Source organism: Brassica napus, chromosome C8, assembly GCF_020379485.1.
Source record: "Brassica napus cultivar Da-Ae chromosome C8, Da-Ae, whole genome shotgun sequence".
Lineage (NCBI taxonomy): Eukaryota > Viridiplantae > Streptophyta > Magnoliopsida > Brassicales > Brassicaceae > Brassica > Brassica napus.
The window spans coordinates 41,709,699-41,733,549 of record NC_063451.1 but is presented as its reverse complement, the minus strand read 5'-3'; the positions used below and the strand labels follow the sequence as shown (position 1 = coordinate 41,733,549).

The following is a 23,851-nucleotide window of genomic DNA, read 5'->3' as shown; positions in this document are numbered from 1 at the left end:
AAAAAATAATTAAGAGATCCTAAAAGGATCTTTGGGATAATGATGCTCTAAGGGACAAACATATATAGCTATATTTAAATATTGGATCTTCTTATTCTCAACATTATTAGCCCTCCCTTCGTTATCACTAATTTATCCTCTAATTAACACAACCAAATTCATATATAATATCATATCCCTCCATGGGAATCCCTGTTGATTGGGATTTGCGACTACATAAATCATAAACTAATCGATAAACAAAGTAAAAGATTCTTAAGGCTGTTTGTTAGTCAAATTGGTCACAGTTTGTAACATATGATCTGTATCCCTTGGACTCTTGCATGATACTTAGATGACGCAGTAGGTAACTATAATGGCGATAAAGATATGATTTTATATATACCCGAGGCCAGATGGGTGAGTGCTGATTAAGAGCATCTGCAATGTAAAACTCTATTTTTTTTCTTTTAAAATGGAGTAAAAGTGAAAATGTAGTAAAATTGCTATAATTCTATTCCATTTTCCACTTCATAATGAAGTGATGAACAAACAAAAAATAGATTACTCCATTTATGGAGTAAATTTCATTATAGAGTGAGATATGAAGTTGGATTGGAACATTTCTTACTCCATCTTTATTTTTACTCCACTTTAAAAGAAAAAAATGGAGTGGAGATGGAGATGCCAGCAGAATAAATTAATCATGTCATTACATATTTCAGTGGTTGGAATGTGTTTTTTTTTCTGAATTGAAAAGTTTTTCTTACCGAATATACATGTTCCCGTATGGGCCGGAATCCTTTCCAAAACAATAATTTGTTGTAATCTCCTTTGGAGGACAACAACGACGAGTAAAGCAACATACACTTGGTCAGCACACATCATGCAATTTGCATTTTAAATAGATATGAAGAATTATGATACTCTATAATAGTTAAGTACAAATGGTAAACCTCATAGTGAAAATTTTGGAGACTATATTTAACGTGACGTAAATGATTTGTTTTCTTATAAAACTTAGAAGTTAAAAAAATTGGGCTGATCATAAACTTTTATTTAATTAAATTTAGGATCAAATGTCGATAATACCACGTGTAAAATGTAAATTGCTAGTTTCAATAAAACTGAATAATGATCTTAAATATTCACTCTCATAACCAGTAGACTACTGTCCACTTGGTATGTGATATGAATCATTGAGTTTTATGAGATACGATTTGACAAAAATGTATGTTTTATGATCGAAATGTGTACGAGTGAACCTAGCTATTGTATATGATTGATCCAAACAGAGGTGGATAGAGATATCAAGTGGTTGACAAAAAAATTCAAGTTACAGAAGTTACAGAAACTCGCATTAAATATCTCAAAATAAATAAGAGGGAATAGCACTACTGATAATACCATATATCTTCGAGCTACATCAATACTCGATAGCTGGTGCAGTTTTAGAATCGCACGATTTACTCTATGAGTAATAAACTAATAATTAATTAATTATCCCGGTAGAAAAGTCAAAAGGAAGTTTGTGTAAGTTACTCTCCACGTGTTGGGAGGAGAGATAATCCCACATCATCAGCGTCTGCAAGCGAGATGTGATGATAACTGATGTGGCAGAATGGATGACATCATCCGATATAGAACTTGCATGTAAACTGAGTGGGAAGTGGTCGAGAACAAGTGAAATGCGACGTGTATGTTACCTCTTTGTAAGGCTAAACTCAGCAAACGATATCCTTTAAAGAGAAAATAAACTAATAAACAGATCTTGATTATTATTTTTTTTTTTTTGAAACAAACAGATCTTGATTACAAAATGTAACTAATCCATCATTTTTTTTTTATAATACTCAATATGCTTTGAAAAATGTGGTTGAATATATCGATTCTTATATATGATTCGGCCGGTTTGATTTAATTAAGATATGCGACTAGTACTATATAAAACCCCTCAAAAACAACCATTGTGAAGGAATGAACTAATGATTTTGAAAAGGAAATTAAATATGAAAAGGTGAAGTGATGAACTGCAGAGAACAGAGAGAGAGAGACAAGGGACATGCGTCATTGATTTGGTCCACGCCCCCACCCCCTTTTTCTGTCAAAAACATACATCGAAACAGCACTTACAGTTTTGATAAAGAGTTTTACCATAATAGGTAATTAGCTGTTCTTTTAGGAGAGGCATGACGTCATCTTCTTTTTCTAGTATTTGCCTCGTCGACGTTTGCTTCTGTTCCAACCTTCCTGTCAGTGTCTAGTAAATTAACAGCGTCAGATGCGATCACCTCCCCCTACATAATTTTTACACACAACAACAATGCATATGATATGAAGATGTAGATTTTTAAGTGTTTTGTATCAGTTTGGGAAATACTACCTGAGATATTATAGACATGTGTTATAAAGATGGACTGTATTGGAATTAGTGTATTCTGAGTTAGAAACTTTATTATATTTTGGACAAAAGAATATATTTACTGTGAAATTTAAATTAATTGTAAATGATATTTTTACTTGAAGAAGTTAAAAAAAGAGTCATAGCTTAAGAGAGAGAGATAATTTTCATAGAGAAGAATTTTGGGTGCAAATTCTTGCTTGTTATGAAAACATGACGTCCATCATGAAACAAGTCATTATTAAAAATTTATCAAAAAAAATAAAATAATGAAACAAAGGATGTTGTGTTCGTGTTTGCGGTCAAGCATTTGGAGTTAGTGTTGTATTTTGGGTGTTGAAGTACTCGTTGACATATACTTTTGAATTTTAAAAAAATGAAATTTAGGCTCTAGAGAAAGTTTTAGCTTAGAATCAATTAATCCTAAAGAGTTTTTGTAATAAAAAGAGCGTTATGTAAAGATGATTGTGCCTAATCAATGCTTTTATCAAATACGTTATATTTGCTTTTTCTTGTTCTAGTGAATTAAAAAAGATAAAAGTTGTGTTTTGTTTATTCTGCACTTTACTATCTCGTCTACACTAACCTGATATTCTTCTTATTTTTCCTTTTGTGTGTGTAAGAATCTATAAAGTTCTTGCAAGTGTTAAAAAGGAAGACTAGGCTTATGAAAAGCGCCGCATTGAGACGGTGAGAGTAAATGACAATGGGCCCTTATATAGGCCTGATGAATGAGTCCTCTAATTGCCCAATTTTTTCTTAAAGTTATCATCAAATAGGGTCCAGTATACGGCTCATTCAGAGAATCCAACATACTGCATCATCTAATAAGCCAATGATTTTATTTTATTTGATTTCATTGCAGGTGATTTCTAAGAAATTGGGGCTAATTATAACTTAAAACCAAGCAAGCTCTGAGTCTGAGTTTGAGTTAGGCATCGGCGTTCAGGTTTTCAGGTTGAGTTCGGGTTGATTTTTTGGTTCACGATCTTTCGAATCATAGACATGTAGAAACAACTAGGTATTTGATTTTTTTTTGGCTCAGGGTCTGTTCGGTTCTTCTCGGGACTGAGCCGATTCAGATCAATAATTAAAATACCTGATAAAATAATATATTTTTCGAATCTATATCGGATCCAAATCGGGTTCGGGTATTTAAGATCCAAAAAACTCAAAATATCCAAACTCCATCAAAATTTAGCCAAAATATATCATATTTATCTAAAATTTGCAAATGATCAAAAATAAACTATTAATAATTGAAATTAAACATTTCAAACTCTAAATTTGGCATTTAAAGTTTCATATTACTTGAAAAGGTTATAAAATAATAATGAAGATTGCTAACAAAAAGACATTTTTACTAAATCATAAACTGAAATATAAAAAATGGAACATATGAAATCATAGTTTTGGATATTAATGTTTTTAAGTCGGGTGTGTATCGGTTTTTATCGGTACTAGCTTATTTGAATTAGTTCTTTTCTGGTCCAGGCCTATTCGGGTCCAGTTTTTTCGGATAAAACAATTTTAAATTTAATTAAGTACTTATAAATTTTTAGTTCGATTTCAGGTTGGTCTCGGTTCGAACTTTCAAGTCTTGTTAAGCTTTCTGATTAATAAAAAACAGACGCTGACATATACAGTAAACCCTTGTACATCATGAAATTGTTTTTTTTCTTTCAAAGCGCCAGTCCTAGAAGAAGAAAAAAAGAAATAAAAGGTTGTATCCACAGATCAAATAATTGCCGATGCCAACTTGTTGGATGGTAAAAGCCAGTTCCCTTGATAAAAAAAAGGCGACAACTGGCTTTGTGTACAAATTAATCTACACTGAAGAAAGCACACAACATCGACCCCGAATCATCATCATCATAATCATCATATAAAAAATAGCGGTGGGTGATCATGACTCGATTTCCTAATACTTCATATTTGATTCTCTGAGACATCGCATGCCATTTGTTTTGCTCCATACTTTTGAACAGAATTCCCCAAAACAACTGTGCCTGCACTGCAACAATCAATAATTGTTAGCCACAATGAGAAACTCACTCGTCTTTCTACGATGAACTTGGAAGAATTAATAACATTCACTAACTAGCATAATCAGTGTTTCATCCTTGCATATCACATTGGTTACACCACACAAGAGCGTTAAGAGAGACAGGGTTTTCAAAAAATTAGATCATGAAGCGAATTAGAATTAGGGAAAATTGGAAATATAGATAAAAAAATTCAACATGTTTTTCTTTGTACGCTAATATACCATTTTGTATATTTTGTCTTTATTACTATTCTTTTTTTTAACAACATGGATTTCATTCAACTAAATAGTGTATATAATACAAGAAATCAATCAGCCATGAAGGTGGCAACTTAAAAACAACAGATAAATCATGTTCCATCCTCATCTTCTTTGCAATACAGTTTGCTGCTTGATTTTTCTCTCTATTAACATGAGCAAGTGAGCATTCTGGCAATAATTCAATCCAATGTCTGATGTCGTAAATCAGATTTCCTAACTCCAAGCTTTCATGATAACCATTGACAATATCAACCAGATTCTGATTATCTCCCTCAAACCACACATTTCTCCATCCTTGAATCCAAACTTGTTGCGCATAAAGGAATGCTTGGGCCTCCCCTTCTAATGACGATGTAATACCACTTAATCTAGCTCCTCCAGAAGTCACCATTTTACCGGTATGATCTCTAATAACCCATCCAACTCCCGTATCAACACCTTCTCTGTTATAGCTACAATCAAAATTACATTTCAACCAGTCCAAAGGTGGAGGTTCCCATGTAAAAGGACGTGTAGATCTTTCATGATCTCTCTCATTATATTTCACATTCAGTATCCATTCATTATTAGCATTTTTCGCTCGTCTCACATCTTCAATAGGATGAACATTTCTCTTATTAAAGATAAATTCATTACGAGTTCTCCACACATACCACAATGTCCAAAAGGACTGCAAACGATTTATCTCATCCTCACTTAAATCATTCATTAACTGAAAGATCAAGTTGATGTTCTCTTCAAGATTATCTGAAAATTGACTCACCAGAGGGATGTTTGAACATCTCCATATTGCAAAAGCAAGAGGGCACTTGAACAGAGTGTGGTTGATAGATTCTTCTTCATTACAGCATCGCTGGCAAGTAGGATCCACTTTAACTCCCCTAGAACATAATCTTTATTACTATTCTATTTATCAAAATTAATGAAACAAATAGTTTTACAAACTTAAAAATTTATGAAAATAGAAGAAATATCCATATCAATGTAGGATAGTAGATTTGGTTCAAAATTTTGTTAAATTACCGGAGTATTTTTTTGGTTCAAAAATTTGTTAAATAAAAATGTCAAATAGTAGATTTTATATTTTACGGATAATGGCTTAGTGAAAACTGAATTCCACTTTTGGTTAGGCAATCTACTTAGATTATAACTATGTTTAAAATCTCAAAATTTCCAAAAATAAAATAATACAAAATAAAGTAAACTAACAAAATAAAAATCATTTAAAAATCAACTAATATTATTTTTAAAATGATACAAATTTTATAAAAATGAAAGCTATAATAATTTAAATGACATAGTATTCAAAAGTCCATACAAAATAAATTAAACTATCAAAATAACCTATGTACTTTAAAGGAAAAATTTGATATTACATGTCATTGAAAGCATCCCTATAAGTTTTAAAACCACAATTCATAATATGTCAAATTGTTTTTTTTAGTTTTACTATATTTAAAATGTTAAAATTTCCACGCAAAAATATAAAGAAAGCAAAAACACATACAAAATAAAGTGAACTACCAAAATAAAAATCATTGAAAAGGAATAAACTTGAGAAAGATACAATTTTGAAAAGTTACATAAAATTAACTAATATTATTTTTAAAATAATACAAAACATTTAAAAATAAAAGCTATAACAGTTTAAATCACATAGGATTTTTAAAGTCCATACAAAATAAAATAACTAGCAAAATCATTTAAAAAGGAATTGACTTGATAATATATTATTTTGGATAACTACTATAGATTAACAAAAAAAAAGTTAAAGAATCCAAAAATTTTAAGAATAAGAGAATAATTAAAATCACACATAATTTTGAAATCTGAAGGTACATAACATTAAAAATATTTGCATAAAAATTAAAATATGAATAAAATAAACAAAATGACCATTTCAGTTTAATATTTTAAAAATATAAAAAACAACCTTTCATAATAATATGAAAATTAATTTTATGGACCATATTTTTAAAGATTAACTTACATATAGTAACTCTTTAAAAATTAATATTAAAGACATTAATAAAAAAGTCCTAAAATTTGTTAAAACTTACAAATATCATATATACATATAAAACATATAAAATAATAATTATATAACATAATCTAAAACACATAAAAGTCGAATAAATCATTGTAAATCATTAGTTTATTATCATTCAACTAAATTTCAACATCAATCTATAAAATAAGAATTTAATAAAATATATCTATATATATTATAATCTAAAATACATAAAAGTTGAATAAAATTAAAGAAAAAATCCAAAATAAAAAAATTTGAAATTCAATTTGAAATAATAAATTTTCACTTTCATTAAACTTATGCCAGCAAAAAAGAGAGAATCTCACGAAATTTATTTTATATTTTTTGCTACGAAATAAAAGTCACAAAAATTAACAAAAATACTTAACTAATAACTAATACATAATATAAGAAAATCAATTTGGAGAATAAAAACATAACAAATAAAAAAAAAAATTATTTAGCTAAAATATATAATAGAACTTGAGTTTGGTTGAAAAAATAGTCAACAAATAAAAATTTAGTGAAATTCATAATAAAAATGAAAAAAATGAAAAAAATATCATAAGAAAAAATAGAAAATCTATTTACAATATTGATTTTTCATTTTCATCAAACTCAAGCTTAAAAGGAGTTAATATAATGAAGTTTTTTTTTCTTTTGGTTGCTAAACTCAAACATAGAACAAAATTGATTTTTTGGAATTTCTATGATATAAACAAAGGTTAAAGTTATTGTATTCAAATAAATGTAACATATTTAAAAAATATATATATTTTCAAAATCCAAAAAATATATAATCATAAATTCATTATCGATATGAAATTGAAAAACTATATTTTTGCAGAGTCTGAACTAGAGATAGAGATGTAATGTAAAACAATGCAAAGAACACACAAAAACATAAGATCAAAAGAGTTATGCAGCCAGAATAAAATATAACATAAACTTATTAAAACTATCTCAACTATTAAATTATAAAATTCAGTTAATCACAAGATACTAAATTTGAATATCCTAATATAAAATACTTTTAATCAAAAAATGATAGAAATCACATGCACAAAAATAACGATTAACATATATTTAATAACTAAACACTTTAAAGTAATTTTATCATTTAAACAAAAAAAACTCTTTAAAGTAAAAACATATGTTAAACAAAGTATATAAAATCTCTGCGTGAAGCGTTGACTAACCCCTAATTACCGAAAATGTATATAATCAATTAGAAGTTACAAGCTTAAAAATCAAGTTGGATGAGACGACAAACACAAGAGGGATCAACAACAAGAAAAGTAGTTGCATCTTCCATATACCGACGAGCTATATTTTTTTGTTAGGTAAAAAGTGATTACTACTCAACTGTTTCATATTAAGTGTCATTTTGATTTTGTGCACACAGATTAAAAAAATAATTAATTTTGTATATTTTCTATATAAAAACACAATTACTTATACACCTAACCATATTTCAACCAATAGAAAAATAAATTACTGCATAAAATTAATAAATTTTGCATTGAAAATCGAAAACGACATTTATTTTGTAACGAAAAAATTTCTCTACAACGACACTTAATATGAAACGGAGGGAGTATTATATATTTAGTCATGTAATGGCGCTTTACGTAGATCTTAATTATTGGATTAAGCAAAGCAGGTGCAATTGTGGGACCTGCTCCTGGTCACATTTGTTTTCTTTATCCACGTGACTAGTGATTTATATTGATCGATGAACGTGTATGAGTGATAAATCATACACTAATTTGTTTTAATGATACCAGTACTTTATTTTTAAAATAATGTTACGTATTATTGTTTCGAGGAAACTGTATTATTATTAGAGAAAGGCAAACGAAATAATGCCAAAATGCCGTGTAGAATAACATATTAAAAAATCGCCTAGAAACCTTTTTTTTATAGGAAACGTTAACGCAAAACAAATAAATGTATAAGAGTACATAGAAGAAGTATACTCTAGGATTCCAATCTGTTTTTTTTTTTTCAATCTAAAATGTTATTAATATACGAGATATAAAACGCCAAAAGTACAAGATACATTCAACCATATAACAAAAGTTTGGAGGAAGACAATGACCCAGAATGAACCCACTTTGCAGTTTAGTTCTGTTTCTATACCGAACTCTATACATGAGATCCTTCCACAAGTAATATAGTCTTATTTTATGTGAATGTGATAAGCCATTTAGGGTACACTTTGATAGTTTGTTAGTCTTAGTCAATAAGTCAAACTTTGATAGACTAGATATTTTGTAAATAAGCATGAGTATATAAAGGACTCATAATACATTTGTTAGTTTTAAGCAATTGTAGAAGTACATTGTGAAGCTTGATTCTTCGCATGTGAAGATCAAGAGGGGACGGTTGGATGGATATTCATCAATAAACATTTCAGTTCTTATCAGAATGCTTCATGGAAACTGCCAACCGAAAAGACTGGAATAAGGTAGGGCTTCTCTAGCAAAGAAGGCACTATATTCGAGTTTACGGAAGCTCTGCAATAAAACCTACTAATTCATCTTTGGTAACAAAAGCAATGGCTATGTGGCTTGCTGTTCAACAATTGCATAGCTTATCTTACATTATAGTTGCATTAAGTGATTGTCTGGAGCCAATAAAACTTGGATATGTTATCAGCCTATCAGGAGGTAACCGAAACTATGAAAAACGGATCATCGAAGCTTTCTCCACAGTCCATGGCATTAAATCATTCGCTGCTGAGGATCATTTTAGCTTCCATTATGCACTGCACCTAGGAATCAATCTAGTAGATGTTGTTGATCATTTAGTTAGCAAAGAATGCCAATATTAGAGATCAATCTTATGTAATCTCCTGATATAACTATTAAGCGATTGTACTTCAAAGTTTCAAGGAAATGAAATCCAAATAAAGTTGACAAAAAAACATTCAACCATATAACTACAATATTTATATATATATATATTCAACTATATACGGTAGTATAAAATTTTGTAAAGTCTCAAAAATTATTGAAAAGACGACAGCAATTATAGTGATGTACTGTATCAATAATATGATCGGGGTAAAGTTTCATGCAGTTCTTGATTAAATCCACAACGTCTCTTATCTCAGTGGAATAAACAAAAGAAAGAAAAAGAAAAGAGATGAGAGAAAGCAACTTTTAATCTGATATTGGGGGAAGAGAGAGAGAGGATCATCATTACATAGGAGTGAGACCCCATATGAACAGAAGCAGTCAGAACTTTCAATAATTATGTTGTACTACCATTCATTCTTTCTTCACATCTCTTTCATTTCAGATATTCATATTCATCTCTTTGTCTGAAAATTCTATCACTCTCTCTCCATGGAAGCTACTGAGTTATGATCCTTACTCTCTCACGGGATCTGATCTGACTGTCTTTTAACTGTGGTGTTCTGCTGAGAAACAAACATCTCTAAATTAATCAATGGCTGATCGACTTCCATCTCCAACACCTAAAACCTATTACTCATCTGTCTTTACCTCTCCAAAGTTTAGGTTTTTCTCTTCCAACATCACTCCTTTTGACTCCATCATCAGCCCTACTTCCACTCTCGAAGCCAACCACAGCCACCCATCAATCTTCTCCTCCTCCTCCAAAAACCCTAAAACCACTTCCTGTTTTGAGCCAACATTAATCCCCAAACCCCAAAGGTTTCTTCACCCACCTGAAGCCTTTGGCCTCGCCTATCTCGTCAAAAGCAAAGACCGGTCGAGCAAACCTGTCAACAAGATTGTCCTATTCGGGTCGAAGCTCAGAGTCCAGATACCTTCAGCTGACTTTGGAACTAAATCCACTGCTGCTTGCACCAGCCCTTGTCTGAAAACAAAGGTCTTAACCGTGAGCGAGGTTGACCAGACGGAGGACTACACGCGCGTCATATCTCACGGTCCAAACCCAACCATCACCCATATCTTCGACAACTCTGTTATCGCGGAGTTTACTCCTCCTTGCTCTGTTCCTTTGCCACAAGTACCCGTGGAGACCAAGGCTAATTTCTTAAGCTGTTGCTACACTTGTAACAAGACTCTTGACCAAAAACATGACATCTATATTTACAGGTCGGTCCATAGGTCTCTATAGATATGGGAGTCCCCCTTCCAAAACTAAAGTTTTAAGAAATGGGATGTGTTTGTTTGCAGAGGGGAGAAAGGGTTTTGCAGTTGCGAGTGCAGGTACCAGGAGATGCTTCTTGATCAGATGGAGGGCTAGCACTCTCTCCATTTTTTTCAGATTTTTTTTTCCCATTTTTCATTTTTGTCACAAAAAAATCTACTCTTTGTTTTGCTTTTTTTTCTTGAATTAGTTCTCTTTTCTCTTTTTTTTTTTTTTTTTTTCTTGTAACCTTTCTCGCCTGCAGATATATTAAAAGATAGATAGAGAGTTGTCATAATATGCTTGTGTATTGATATGAGGGTGAATTGGAGAGATGATAAATATCAAAAACTGCAGACTGTATGGTCTAAACAATCTTCACCAATAATAACATAAAAGGCAAACTGATATATATTACTTTTTTGAGAATTTGCAAACTGAAATTTCTATAGACTCATCTGCTTTCTTTTCGATTTTCTTTATTGGACCGGGAAAGGTGAAAACAACAAAAATCACTAGTTACAGACTTCAGGGGCGGAGGCAGGATCAAATTTAGATGGGGGCATATTACTTTTGTTTCATTATGTTTCAAGCATTTCTTTAACTAATACTAATTACTAAAGGAAAAATAAAAGTTGACTCGGTTTGCAACTGTAAAGTACGATAGGTTGATTCGGTTTGAAACTCTTAAAAGTATTACTATTATGTAATCTCTCCGCAACCATACCGAAGCAGATCAAACAATAGAGGCAGGGAATGTTGAAAACGCAAACGTTTTAAAATACTGATGGGATTGATTTCTCCTTTTATTAGGCCGACGACCGTAACCAAGATAACACGGGCCTGGTCTAGCTTATTTCTTGTAGCCTCACAGGTGTGAGAGTTTTAGACCACATGAAGCTAATGGATGATCTATCCTTGTTATTTGCGCGTCTCGACGGGACTTGCCCAATCGTTTGAAGAGAAGAAAAGCAGAAGACACAAGACAAATGTGAATTTCCCCATAAATTTAATATTAGAGCACCTACTTCACAACAAGAACCATTTCGAAAGGTTTTTATTGTATATATTGATGTAAATACGTTCCAATTTGCGTCAGTATCTTGTATTATTTGCTTCGTCGTTAATTTGCAACTCTAGTGTTCATGTTTGTATCTTTTAGTCGCTTCCTCGCTTTATATAGGGAACTCAAATATTTAAGTAGGATAGTAGTCTTTTGTTGTGTCATCGGTGTAAATATTAAGACTGATGAGTGATGAGAGGATGGTCATATAGTATTGTGTTGTGTTCATATTTATTTTCATACCCTCACAGCAGTCCCCACACACAAAAAAAACCATACAACTCTGGCTCCAATCTCAATTTGACAGTACTTGGGGATTCCCTTCTCTCTATAGATCTTGTATACGTAAATTGAACATTGCCAAATCTCAGCAGATCATGCATGATATCACCATATGACACACTATTATTCTTTGCTGTGAATCAAGTGATTCGCGAAAAATGTACATAGGAGAAACAAAGATGTCTGGCTGTCATAGTATGTATAGATTTTCACGTCCCTTTAGGTTTCTCGTGACACCATATTTCTTTTATTTCCTGAATAGAAACAATGGTCCAATGGATAATTATAAAAGCGAATAATATTGAATATTTTGTTGGTGCAATTAGATAAAGAAATGATTCGTTCGTCGTTAACATACTACTATGTCACAGCTGGTATAAAGAATATCTTGTGCTTGAAAAGAAAAACTTCATTATAAAGATATGGCCGAATGGGAAGTTTCTGCCAGAGCTTCGTCCTTATTATGTTCATTGTCGTCGCTACACGACAAGGCTCTATTTTTATTTGCAGTAGTAACACACAAGTTGCCTTTTAATTTAATAAAAATAAGTCTTGTAAAAGAAAAGAAAAATCAAGAAGACAAGATCTTAGCAAGATCCATGTACTATATATTTTTTCCCCTGACTTGGACTTCAAAATTACAGATTCGACTTAATTTCTTAAGGTAAAACAAATCACTAAATGCAAAAAACCGAGAAGTACATAAGGCCACACGTGTGAGGTCAGGTTTATACACATGACGGTGACGAACTGACGATTTTTTTTCTTTTTTTTTTTTGCAAACGAACTGACGATGTTGCTTCACCTCTATCTGCTGTTTTTTTGTCAACGAGTTGTATTTGCTCACCTTAAATTAAATCAACGTCCTGTTTTGTTGATCTTTGGTTAATTAGGTACGTAATAATCATACTTTTTAATATCCGAAAGTTTGTAATATTTTGGAATAATCGTTACGATATCATCAATTCATTTTCTTTTGGCCAATAGTTATTTTGGGTTCGTACGACCTATTTTACAATTTAGCAAAACTATTTAAACAAACTAAAAATTCATCTGATAAAAACTAAAACTCTTGTTGTCATCAACATATTAATATGCTTAAAGTATAACAATGGTATGTGAGAAAAGGTTGATGTTCTTATTGATGCGAAAATGATATCTTCGTTGTTAAATCAACGTGTAACTAGGAGGATCTTCAGTACAAAGGCAGCATAAATAAGAGGTGCAGAAACATGTAGTATAAGATATTTACATGGTAGTCCCTGGTAAAATATCGATTTTATTTGAACTAATATATAAAATAATTGTTAAACAAAATAATAAGTTGTCAAAAAAAATATTATTTATTTCAGAAAAGGCTTTTTCATAACAAAAATAATTATTGAACTTGAAGTAAGTTCATGATATCCCTAGATTGTCAATTTCATAAATACGTCAATTGTCTTCAGACATACCTTATTAACTGTTTATTTTATATTTTATTTTTTATTTTTTAATAAGTACCTTTCATTTGATTTAAAACAGAAACTTACAATTCCTCCAACAAGATTATAGCACAAAAGAAACCCAGATCGACACTGATCTGTTTATTGGCAATTAATAAAAACAAACACAGACATCTTAGTTAAATAACCGCAACCAAGTGGAGAGGTGTGTCACGGCTGAAGGATGATTGCAGTGAGCCCTGTATAGAGAGTCATATTTGAAGCTAATTGTCTTTTGAATTTCCTGGATCACAGTGACTACAGGCCTCAGTCTGGAAACCGAGTTAAGCAAACGAGAGTTTCTTTCTTTCCAAATGCTGTACAAATACAATGAAGCTTGCAAGTGGAGTTTCATGAGGGTTCTTTAGTCCATCTCAAGCAATTTTGTTTTTTGTTCACTGTCACGTAATTTTAATCACCGGTGCTTAAATTTTTCTGTTGCATAAAATTATCATTGATACATTAAATTCTAGTAGTACATATATTTTGCATATAGATATAAATTGTAATATGCGTTCACATTCAACAACAAAGGTGGTTCCAAAGTTATATCACAGCCTTTTCCATTTTATAATGTTCTTGCATTGTTATATATATATGGTCTAAACCTCGCATTATTGGATCCATCAAACATTCGAATGAATACTTGAAAATAGTTGCTGGCTAGCTGACTCGTTCTTGTTTGGTTTTAGTCTCCCGTGTGTATCTACTGTTTATTGATTTATTATTGATAGTCACTCGATAAATACGCATGTCTTTTTGTCAAATGATAAATATACCAGTTTAGTGCATCTTCAATTCATTTATATTGTAACTCTAAATACTATTATAAAATAATTTTACTCTAAATATTTTTTTATTATTTCTCTATAATATAAATATACTTTATATTTAAAAGTAAAATAACATTTCTCTATAATTAGAGCAAGAAATATAACAATATTATTTATAAGCATATATATATATATATTAAAATGAAGTTTCTGTTATTATAATCTCTTTTCTTTTTTTTTACAAAAGAAAAAATGCATTGGAAATTTCAATAGTTTTTAAAAAAAAATCAATCCGCTTAACAAATCATTTTCAATATATAGAGAGAGGTGTTGTTTTAAATATCAAACCTCTAAATTTTTTTAAAAAATAATTCGTCCCGTTAATCCTTTATAATGTGTTTTTCTTTCTTTTTTTGGTTAAAGGCAATTCATTAAAAGTAGGAGTTCATAGAGCTATGTAGAACAAATGATACCTCTAAATCATTCTTCTCGTTAATCCTCTATAATGTGTTTTTCTAATATCACCGCTAAGCAAATAACCCGTGCGATATCACATGAAAACTCATTTTTATAAAAATAATTAAATCTATTTTATATAGAAAAAACTTTTAAAAACTTGTTTATAATTATTTTTAAAGAAATACATGTATTACACAAATATATTTGTTCTTAAGTGAAAATTTAGACTTGACCGACCAAAGAAAAACAAAGTGAAATTCAAAAAATACAAAAAGTATTAATCTATTTAATTTTATAAATACATAATATTATTAAAGTAACTATAAATTGTAATAGTTCATTTACACGGTTTCAAACAATCACTAAAATCTCTAACAATCATTTCCATTTATGTGGTAATTAGATATTCAATTAATAAATATCATATATATCTAACTCATGCATAAATTAAAATATGCATATATAAAAATATGTGTTGATGGTTTACATTTTCTTAATATTATCTATTAATAAATAATTTTGTCTAAATAGACCAAAACCTTTTTATACAAAACCCGAATAAATGAAATCGAATCAGACAAAACATAAAATTAATCTCAGTTTTTTTTTAAATGACGCATTTCTTAACATTGAATACATTAGGGAGGTTGTATATTTTTACCATGAAAACATATATAAACATTTTTCTTCTACCAATAATCTGAAAAACATTTCAATAGTTACATTTTTGAAAAAACATAATATTTTATCATTAATTATTTTTCAATAGTTACATGATTAAAATGACACAACTTTTCAACATTAATTATGATTCATATTATTAATAGATAATCTTATGTAGATGATAATTTATTCTTCCATGATCTATGGCGTTATTCATCGCATATCATTTTAAATTTATAAATATATATGTTTCAGTCACGTACCAATTATAATATATAGAACAAATCAAACCTCTAAATCAATCGTCTCGTTAATCCTTTATAATGTGCTTTTATATTATTATTACTATAACCTTCTGTAAATGATAATCTGATCTTCCAAGATCTATGGATCTATTTATTGATTTACAGATGTTGAATTATCAGTTTCAACGTATACATTATTAAGATTAAAAGTACATACGTATCAAAACTTGAAAATTCGTTATATTTAAAGTCCAAGTTTTTTGTAATCATTAGTTTGGCCCAAGCTGACACATATTTGAAATCAGAAATTAAATCATATAATGTTAGTACTTTTTTTTTTTCTTTTTTTTGAGAGAGGGCTTATCTAATGTTAGTACTTGCTACCTTATAAAAGAGGGAAATAAAAATAAGTAAAGGAATAAAGCTTAACTAACTGGAGTGATACATAGACAACGAATGTAACGTTTGCAGTTAACGGGCTCCATGCCTTGACGCATTAATTAGTAATCTAAGCAGAAAACGTAACTTCAAGTTTTTTTTGTGGGTCTTCATTGTTAACTCGCAACTTTAAAACCTTTAAACCACAGCCTTTTCTATTTTATAATGATAAAAATCCGTTTAAATTTTAATTTCTATCGTTGTATGTTATCTTCAAAGTATAGTCCCGCCCATTATCGCTATGATGGCTTTGCAAAAACATGGAATTCGAAATAAATGGTCAAGCTTTAAATTAAATTTTAAAATAACGCACAATTAGGATATGAATAAATATAATTAAAGAGTGGTGTTGGTGGATGATAAATGGTCCCAGATAATTTGGTGTTCTATTCATATAATCGTATTTTTCCTTCATTTATTAAACTGTTTACTTTGTCTTGTAAAAAAAACTTGTTGGTCAATAGCCGAACAATAGAATCAGAACTTATTTTCAACCAATCTAACAATTTTGAGCGCAAATCAAATTCCTTTTAGTAATCAAATTATATTATACTTTTACCATTTTTATTATTGTATATCTATAAAAATGACGTTCTAATAAGCTTATATAAAATTTACACAAACTGACATTTTTGTTTTATTAATCAATATAATAAATAATGATGAAACATGTTATAATAAATATTTAATCGGTTTCAAAATGATCAATGTTTTAGAATTTTTATATATGTCAATAAAATATATTAATTTTAATTATAAATGTATTATTTTATGTGATTAACTATTTTTAATAATTTTTTGTTAATACTTAATAGTAATTTAATAAACAAAATTTGTTTTATAAAGTTTACAATTATCATTATTATTTAATCATAAATGCATTGAAAATAGAAAAATATCTTTTTGAATCTAAAACTTAAATTATTTTGAAACGGATAGAACATTGTATAAACTTATAATTTTGTGTTCAGCCCTAGTATTTCATTATATTGATCAAAAAAGTTGTCGGTAATGGAGCAAAAAGAAATCGGAAGGTCCACGAGGTGACATTAATATTAATTAATTAACTAAATTTTTGAATAATTGCGTGCTCGTCATCAAATAATGAACAGTGTCTGTGTCTCCACGGCTCCACCAACTACTTAATGAACGACGTAATTTATTAATTTTTTCTATTCCGTTTCTGTTGCTCACTCTGTCGTAGAAATTAAGATTTTCTAAAATGTTTATGCTCTTTAAGAAGTCAATAAATATTTATAATTTAATTTTTTTTTTACTTTATTATATATTTTTCAATAACTTTTCACCAATAAAATTTGATCAATTCAAATATTTTCATCTAATGTTTCTTAAAAATATAAAAAAATACCTTAAACATATAGAAAATCTATCTTGGTGGAACAAGTAAAAAATGTAAAACATCTTACTTACGGGGAGAAAGTATTTATCGAAAGTTTTTGCTTCTCGGTGGGATGCATTTTGCACGTCGAAACCGACGAGTTTTTCTTTGGTATAACAAAACCAACAAGTCTGGGAATTAGGCTCTCATACCATTAAGTTAAGTCTATAGATTTGTAAGCACTATGGTTAAAGTTTAATTAGTGTGTAAAATATGATTATGGTTTTATGATGTTGATGTGCCTTCAGTTTAGGTCAAGGTGATCACTGATCAGTGGCTCTACCACCTACTCATTTCTTTTAACAGCCGGTTAACACTTAAAAATTCAAATTAGGTGGTAGGATAATCTTGATATATGCGATAATAATTTAAATGGATGGGATGGGCAAGATGTGAGTTAAGTAATTAGAAAGGTTTTTGAAAGAAGAGTCAGGCTTCATCACATAATAAATACATCTGTATAGAACAAAATACGGATGATGGTAAAAAAAAAATAGAATTGAAGGGATAGAACAAAAAGATTTAAAGAATATTCCAGTTTTTCCATAATTGTATAAGATTATAAATTGATATGGAAATGAATATATAGTAGCATACTAGTATTTGTTCAGGCTTTTTTCATTATTTGCCGGGTACTTGTTAATTCTTGCGTCTGCCTTACAAAAATAGATTGTTTAATAATTATACGAGAACATAATGGTTTTATTATCTGTTTGTCAATCATGCGTACAGGTTCCATAATCAAAGTATCAAAAACTTGTTTCTTAAAAATGCCATGATAGGTAGAAGATAGCTTTTTAAAAATGCCATGATAGGTAGAAGATAGCTTTTTTAAAATAATCTTACCGAAACAAATTACTGAAAATGTTATACTAAAGCTTTGACATAAACATTCTCAGTTTTATACGATATCATCAATATACGCCTGTAATTCAATTATAGTTTTATTCCTTATGTTTTATGCATATATATACATATATCTACAGAATTATATATATGTATATATGTATATTAGGAACATATATCAAATTTGATCTGTTATATGCATATATATACATATATGTACATAATTATATATATATTATAGTTTATATAAGTTTTACAATATTTTTATGAATTAAATTTATTATATTAGGTATTAAAATTTTAAAAGTTTAATAATATTTTATTTTTGTAATAAAATGTTATTATTAATTTTTTCAATTATTTTTAAAATTTTATTTTATTTACGGATCAAATCGGATATTCTTTAAAATTATAAATCATTTTGGATATCAGAGTCACCGACTATCCAGGTGGCTAAAGATTAAATCGACATGAATGCCTCCAAATACCCGGATATTCGATCTGTGTCCACCTCTATTTACGGATACAATTGATTTTTCTTTATATGAAAAAATTCACTAATGTCAAGGCCTTTTTAATTTTTAATTAATTTTAATTTTATCTTTAATGTATTATTTAGAACAAAAATGTCATTTAATATTAATTAAAAATATCTTTATATATTTGTCAACTATTTCTATATACTTTTACATACACATACATGTGCACCTTGATGTGAGCAACTTGTAACTAAGTATTTACCACAACTGAAGTATCTATTTTTTTTTTTGGAAGTTGAAATATTTTTTTTCTTAATGCTTCTTTCACTACCGATCAAATTGTAGTGAAATGATTTGTCTTAATAATTTTCTTTTCTTTTTCTTGAACTATTATCCATTTACAAACTATGATATGAAACCATTGGTTCGACAAGACGACTATCTAAAATTCATAACATGCAAATAAACAAATAATAGTAATTTTTGATTTTTCCCGAAAAAACTTAAAAATCAAACATTCTAACCGAATAAACCAAAATAAATATTAATTTAAAATAATAGTTATATTTTAGGAGATTAAAAACCAAAAAAATAAATTAAAACCGAACCGCTATCCAGATAAAACAGATTTAATGTGTTTTTATTAAAAATAACGAAAATAATAATCACATTCCGCGTAAAGCGCGGATTATTACCTAGTTCCCATATTATTTCGATGCAATTATTTAAGCTGCCATCGGAATTGTCTGTCGTACAATTTCCGATATTTTGTTGTTTTTAGACATGTTGGGGTTCTTATAACTTACTGATACGTTCACAATCACTATACATGTAAAGTTGATATGATCACTAATTAATTTCCTATATTTTTGTTGTTTTTAGAACATAGCAGACTAGCAGTTGGAGTTGGAGCACTAATACGAAGCGTATTATACGACGAACGACCACTGTGATGGTAAAGTAAGTTACATGGTCGAGATGTGTAGATGAAAGAAATACAACTGAAGTTGCACTTGCTGAAAAAAATTAAAATTAAAAATATCACGTTACACACCAATCAATGTAAGCGTCATTGAAAGATAAAATATGCCGAAAATATTGATCAAAAAAAAAAAACATGCCGAAAATATTTATCCGCTAGGAAGCAAGATTATATATATTAATACTCCCTCCGTTTTTAATATAAGTCGTTTTAGAATTGAGCACATAGATTAAGAAATCATTGATTTTTTATATTTTCTAAACAAAAACATCATTAATTGTTTACCTAACCACAAATCAACCAATAATAAAATTGAAAGTATATTATCATTGGTCATATAACATTAAGTGTTAATAAATTTTAAATAAAAAACTGAAAACGTCATATAATTTAGAACATAAAAATTCTTCTAAAACGACTTATATAAAAAAAACCGGAGGGAATATATATATAGAGAGAGAAACCAAAATGAAGATTATCACTGAAATACGTCAAACTTGCAGATAATGTATTTTCGACTTTCCTCTAAACAAATATTCAAACCACAAAAATATGAATCGAGGAGGAAAGACCAAAAAACATGTAATGCCAACACCACCATGCCCATCCATAAGGTGGCGTTCATAACGCAACTATGGGACTGCGAGTAATGAACAAATCAAAAAATAAAATATTTCATTTATGGAGTAAATCCCATTATAGAATAGGAAATGAAGTAGGATTGAAGTGCTTTTTACTTTTTTACTTTTTTACTTTATACTTACTTTTATTTAATTTTGGAGGAAAAATGGTGCTGGATTGGAGATGCTGACCGTTTATTTTTCTTTGTATAGAATTTTAATATTTTTTTTTTAAGTATTGACAACGCTATTCCGAATAACGGGGACCATATCTTCGAGTCTATTGATATATATGAAAAATATATATAGCTAAATAATTGATGTAGTAATTAGTAAAAGTTAGTAACAACGACGGTCCAAACTGGTATTGAAACAGTAAAATATAAAAGTGAATGAGAACGGCGATGGGTATGTTTATCAGAAAACATGTCCCACACTCCTTCGCATATTGCTCTTCCTGTATTTTTTATTTTATTTTTTATACGTTTTGTGTTACTGGTGCTATGGCATGAAAATGACAAATTCTAGATTTGGAACACTCTGTGCTGGCTATCTAAGGAAAGAATATCTGTTTATTTTAATGCCCTTTATATATCAGAATAAACTACCATATCATTAAAAACCTACTACAGTAATTAAACTCGGGACATAAAGAAAGGATGCGGGGTTAAAAAAAAATTAACCCTAGGACTTGGTACAAACTTATATCACGGGAAGATGGTTACTTTGAAAAATAAATATAAAAAAAAACAGACAGAAATAACTTAACGGCCGTCAGCGAGAGGATTAACGGCAGATTCCTTACAGGGACTTGGAGGGAGACTGGTAGACTTTCCTGAGGCAACAAGACGTTGCACAAAACTCTCGATTCTCTCTCCGTTTGTTTCCAATAGTAACCGTTTCCCTCCGAACGGTGCCGTTTCAACACCTCTCTCTTTCAGCAACTCCTCCGCCGTTTTTCTCGGCCCCACAACCCCCTCTCCGCCTCTCGTTAAACCGCTCACCTGCATGCATCATCATACACTTTTCATCGCTATTTCTTTTTTTTTTACTTTTTATTTTGACGAGAAAACTTGGGGAAATTAATTACCTGGATTCTAACGTAGTCCGTACGGTTCCAACAGAAAGCGTTCCCTAGCATCTGGTCGACGGTATCGGAAACCCCGTCAGTCACAATGTCCACGACGCAAGACGTGGAACAGTCACCGTTACGCCTGAGTTTCCCTCCAGGAGAGGAGGACGAACCGTTTCCTAACGATAGGACGAGCAAGTCATCGACGCCGTTAACAGACGGAAAATCTCGTTTGTTGTGTAGCACATGCGTGACGGCGGCTGCGCTTGGATTGTTCATGACCAGACCGCCGTCAACCGCCAAGCAAGAGGTCTTCCCGTCCACCGACACCACATTGACCGGCTTGAACAAGCTAGGAGACGCCGACGTGGCGCGGCAGACTTTCCAAAGCTCGAAGTCGAAGCTCGGAGACTCCGAGGCGCCGGCGCGTGAGAAAACGAAAGGCGCAGAGGATTTGAGGTCGTAGCAAGGAACGAGGAGAGGCTTACACGTGTCCTTCATAGTCAGCACCTTACCGTCATCCCTCCGAAATGCCGCCTCCAGAGCCCTGTCCATGCTGCCGGCGGAGCATCTCCTGTTTCTCCTGAAGACTCCGGTGTGCCTGATCTCGAAGAGCTCGGAGTTCTTCTCGGAGATAAACCTAACAGCGTCTCTGGCGGTGAACATTGGCTTCCCGGAGCCGTCGTCGGCGACGAGAAGGGCGGCGAGAATGCCTCCGATTCCGGTTCCGGCGACAATGTCGAAGAAATCGGAGATCTGAGCGTGAGGATCACCAGTCTGGAGGCGGATCTGGTCTTCCAGGTGAAGGATGGAAGCTCCAGCGACAACGGCGGTGGTACCACCACCGTCGATGCTAAGGATGCGGGTCTTCCTGGGGGAGAGCCATTTCTGTTCAAGCTTAGTGAAAATGTCAAGAGTTACCTTGCTGAGATCCATCTCTGTGCAGAGAACAAAACACAAGTTCGATTCTGAGGGATTAAAAGAGTTATGACTCTTTATCACTCTCTTTCTATCACGCTTTGTTGAAGGGAGGCATTAATGGGGGGGGGGGGGGGGAATGCGCGCGCTCACTCACACTCTCTCTTAGTGAGTGGATTTGAAAGAGAAAAGAAAGAAGAGAGGGTTTATTTATTGATTCAGAGATAATTCTGCCGAGTGGGTGGTGGTTCGTTTCTTTCTCCCCTCTTTTTTATTTTATTTTGTTTTGCACCGTTCTACGAAATCGACAGATATTTCTATTTTTCTCTCTCTATAGAAAAACTCTTGAATAAAATTAGAATGAAATGGTAAAGTCTCTCTTCCTTCTGCATGTAATTTTTCGTAACATCATAGCTTATGTGAAGTGTCTATTCAATACAACTTTTTTTTGCTTTAAAATACCTAAAGAATGACACATTTTTTATAATAATTAACAAAACTGAGATATCTACTTCAAAATTTTCCTGTTCTTATTTTCGCCTGAAAAAAAATCTTATCTTAATATTTATACCAAAATCGTATACTTAACAGGTTTCAATCTCTTGTTTGAATCTTAGAAAAATATTAGATACTTAATTAAGTAAATTCACGGTTTAAATGATAAAACACCTAAAAATGAAATACAATTTGATGGTAGGACTGTGTTCGCACGTGTGAGTAGGCATGTCAGTTTGAAGGTCAAGGAGTAAGCGCGAACCTCGGCTGCATTACCGGCTCGGCTTCCGCTTTCGCTATAAATTCTTAAAATTAATCACATTGTTTATTCCTACAAATCTTTTTTTTTTTTTTTTTTTGCTAACCGAGTATCTGGCCCCACCGAAGTGATCCAGACTAGAGACCGAAATGAGCATAGACGCTGCCAGAGCGTCACCATGTGGCTCACCGTGTAACGGGCTCACCGTGTAACGGTCTTTGGTCTCGGGTGCTGCAGCTTACATGTAAATTTCGTAGTGGCCAAGACTCGAATCCAGGAACAGACATTTCAGCCGGAATTCCTATGCCAATAAACCAAAGCAACTTGGTTCAAATCTTCTTTTAACTCTTTTGTTTATATTTACTGATCATTCATAAATGAAGGCCGACGAACCGGCAGAATTAATACAATTGTTTATGATATCAAAGGACCATGAAATTATTACTATTTAATATTTATAAACCATAGTAGATGACAAAATATATAAATAGCGCCAGTATAATACGATTTTGACCGATTTATTTTCTTT

The 23,851-nt window shown here is 31.0% G+C and overlaps 2 protein-coding genes across 2 annotated transcripts; one reads left to right on the top strand and one right to left on the bottom strand.

The window, feature by feature from the left end:
* The first annotated feature begins 9,913 nt into the window (after positions 1 to 9,913).
* LOC106413789 (protein MARD1) lies at positions 9,914 to 11,267 on the top strand. The gene is made up of 2 exons (XM_013854532.3): positions 9,914 to 10,811; positions 10,893 to 11,267. Exons 1-2 carry the CDS (start codon positions 10,177 to 10,179, stop codon positions 10,960 to 10,962), a joined length of 705 nt encoding a protein of 234 aa, XP_013709986.2. The 5' UTR covers positions 9,914 to 10,176; the 3' UTR covers positions 10,963 to 11,267.
* A 9,865-nt stretch (positions 11,268 to 21,132) lies between these two features.
* LOC111209157 (probable inactive patatin-like protein 9) lies at positions 21,133 to 22,889 on the bottom strand. The gene is made up of 2 exons (XM_022708990.2): positions 21,669 to 22,889; positions 21,133 to 21,582 (listed from the first exon to the last, which is right to left on the bottom strand). The coding sequence occupies exons 1-2, from the start codon at positions 22,584 to 22,586 to the stop codon at positions 21,343 to 21,345; spliced, it is 1,158 nt and encodes a 385-aa protein (XP_022564711.1). The 5' UTR covers positions 22,587 to 22,889; the 3' UTR covers positions 21,133 to 21,342.
* Positions 22,890 to 23,851: the final 962 nt, after the last annotated feature.

What these genes read in the sequence shown, in the direction of transcription:
- LOC106413789 (XM_013854532.3), top strand. Translation starts at nt 10,177, where the DNA reads ATGGCTGATCGACTTCCATCTCCAACACCTAAAACCTATTACTCATCT. An exon ending in CATGACATCTATATTTACAG is followed by an intron (nt 10,812 to 10,892) that starts GTCGGTCCATAG and finishes GTTTGTTTGCAG; the next exon opens with AGGGGAGAAAGGGTTTTGCA.
- LOC111209157 (XM_022708990.2), bottom strand. Translation starts at nt 22,586, where the DNA reads ATGGATCTCAGCAAGGTAACTCTTGACATTTTCACTAAGCTTGAACAG. An exon ending in CGGACTACGTTAGAATCCAG is followed by an intron (nt 21,583 to 21,668) that starts GTAATTAATTTC and finishes TGATGCATGCAG; the next exon opens with GTGAGCGGTTTAACGAGAGG.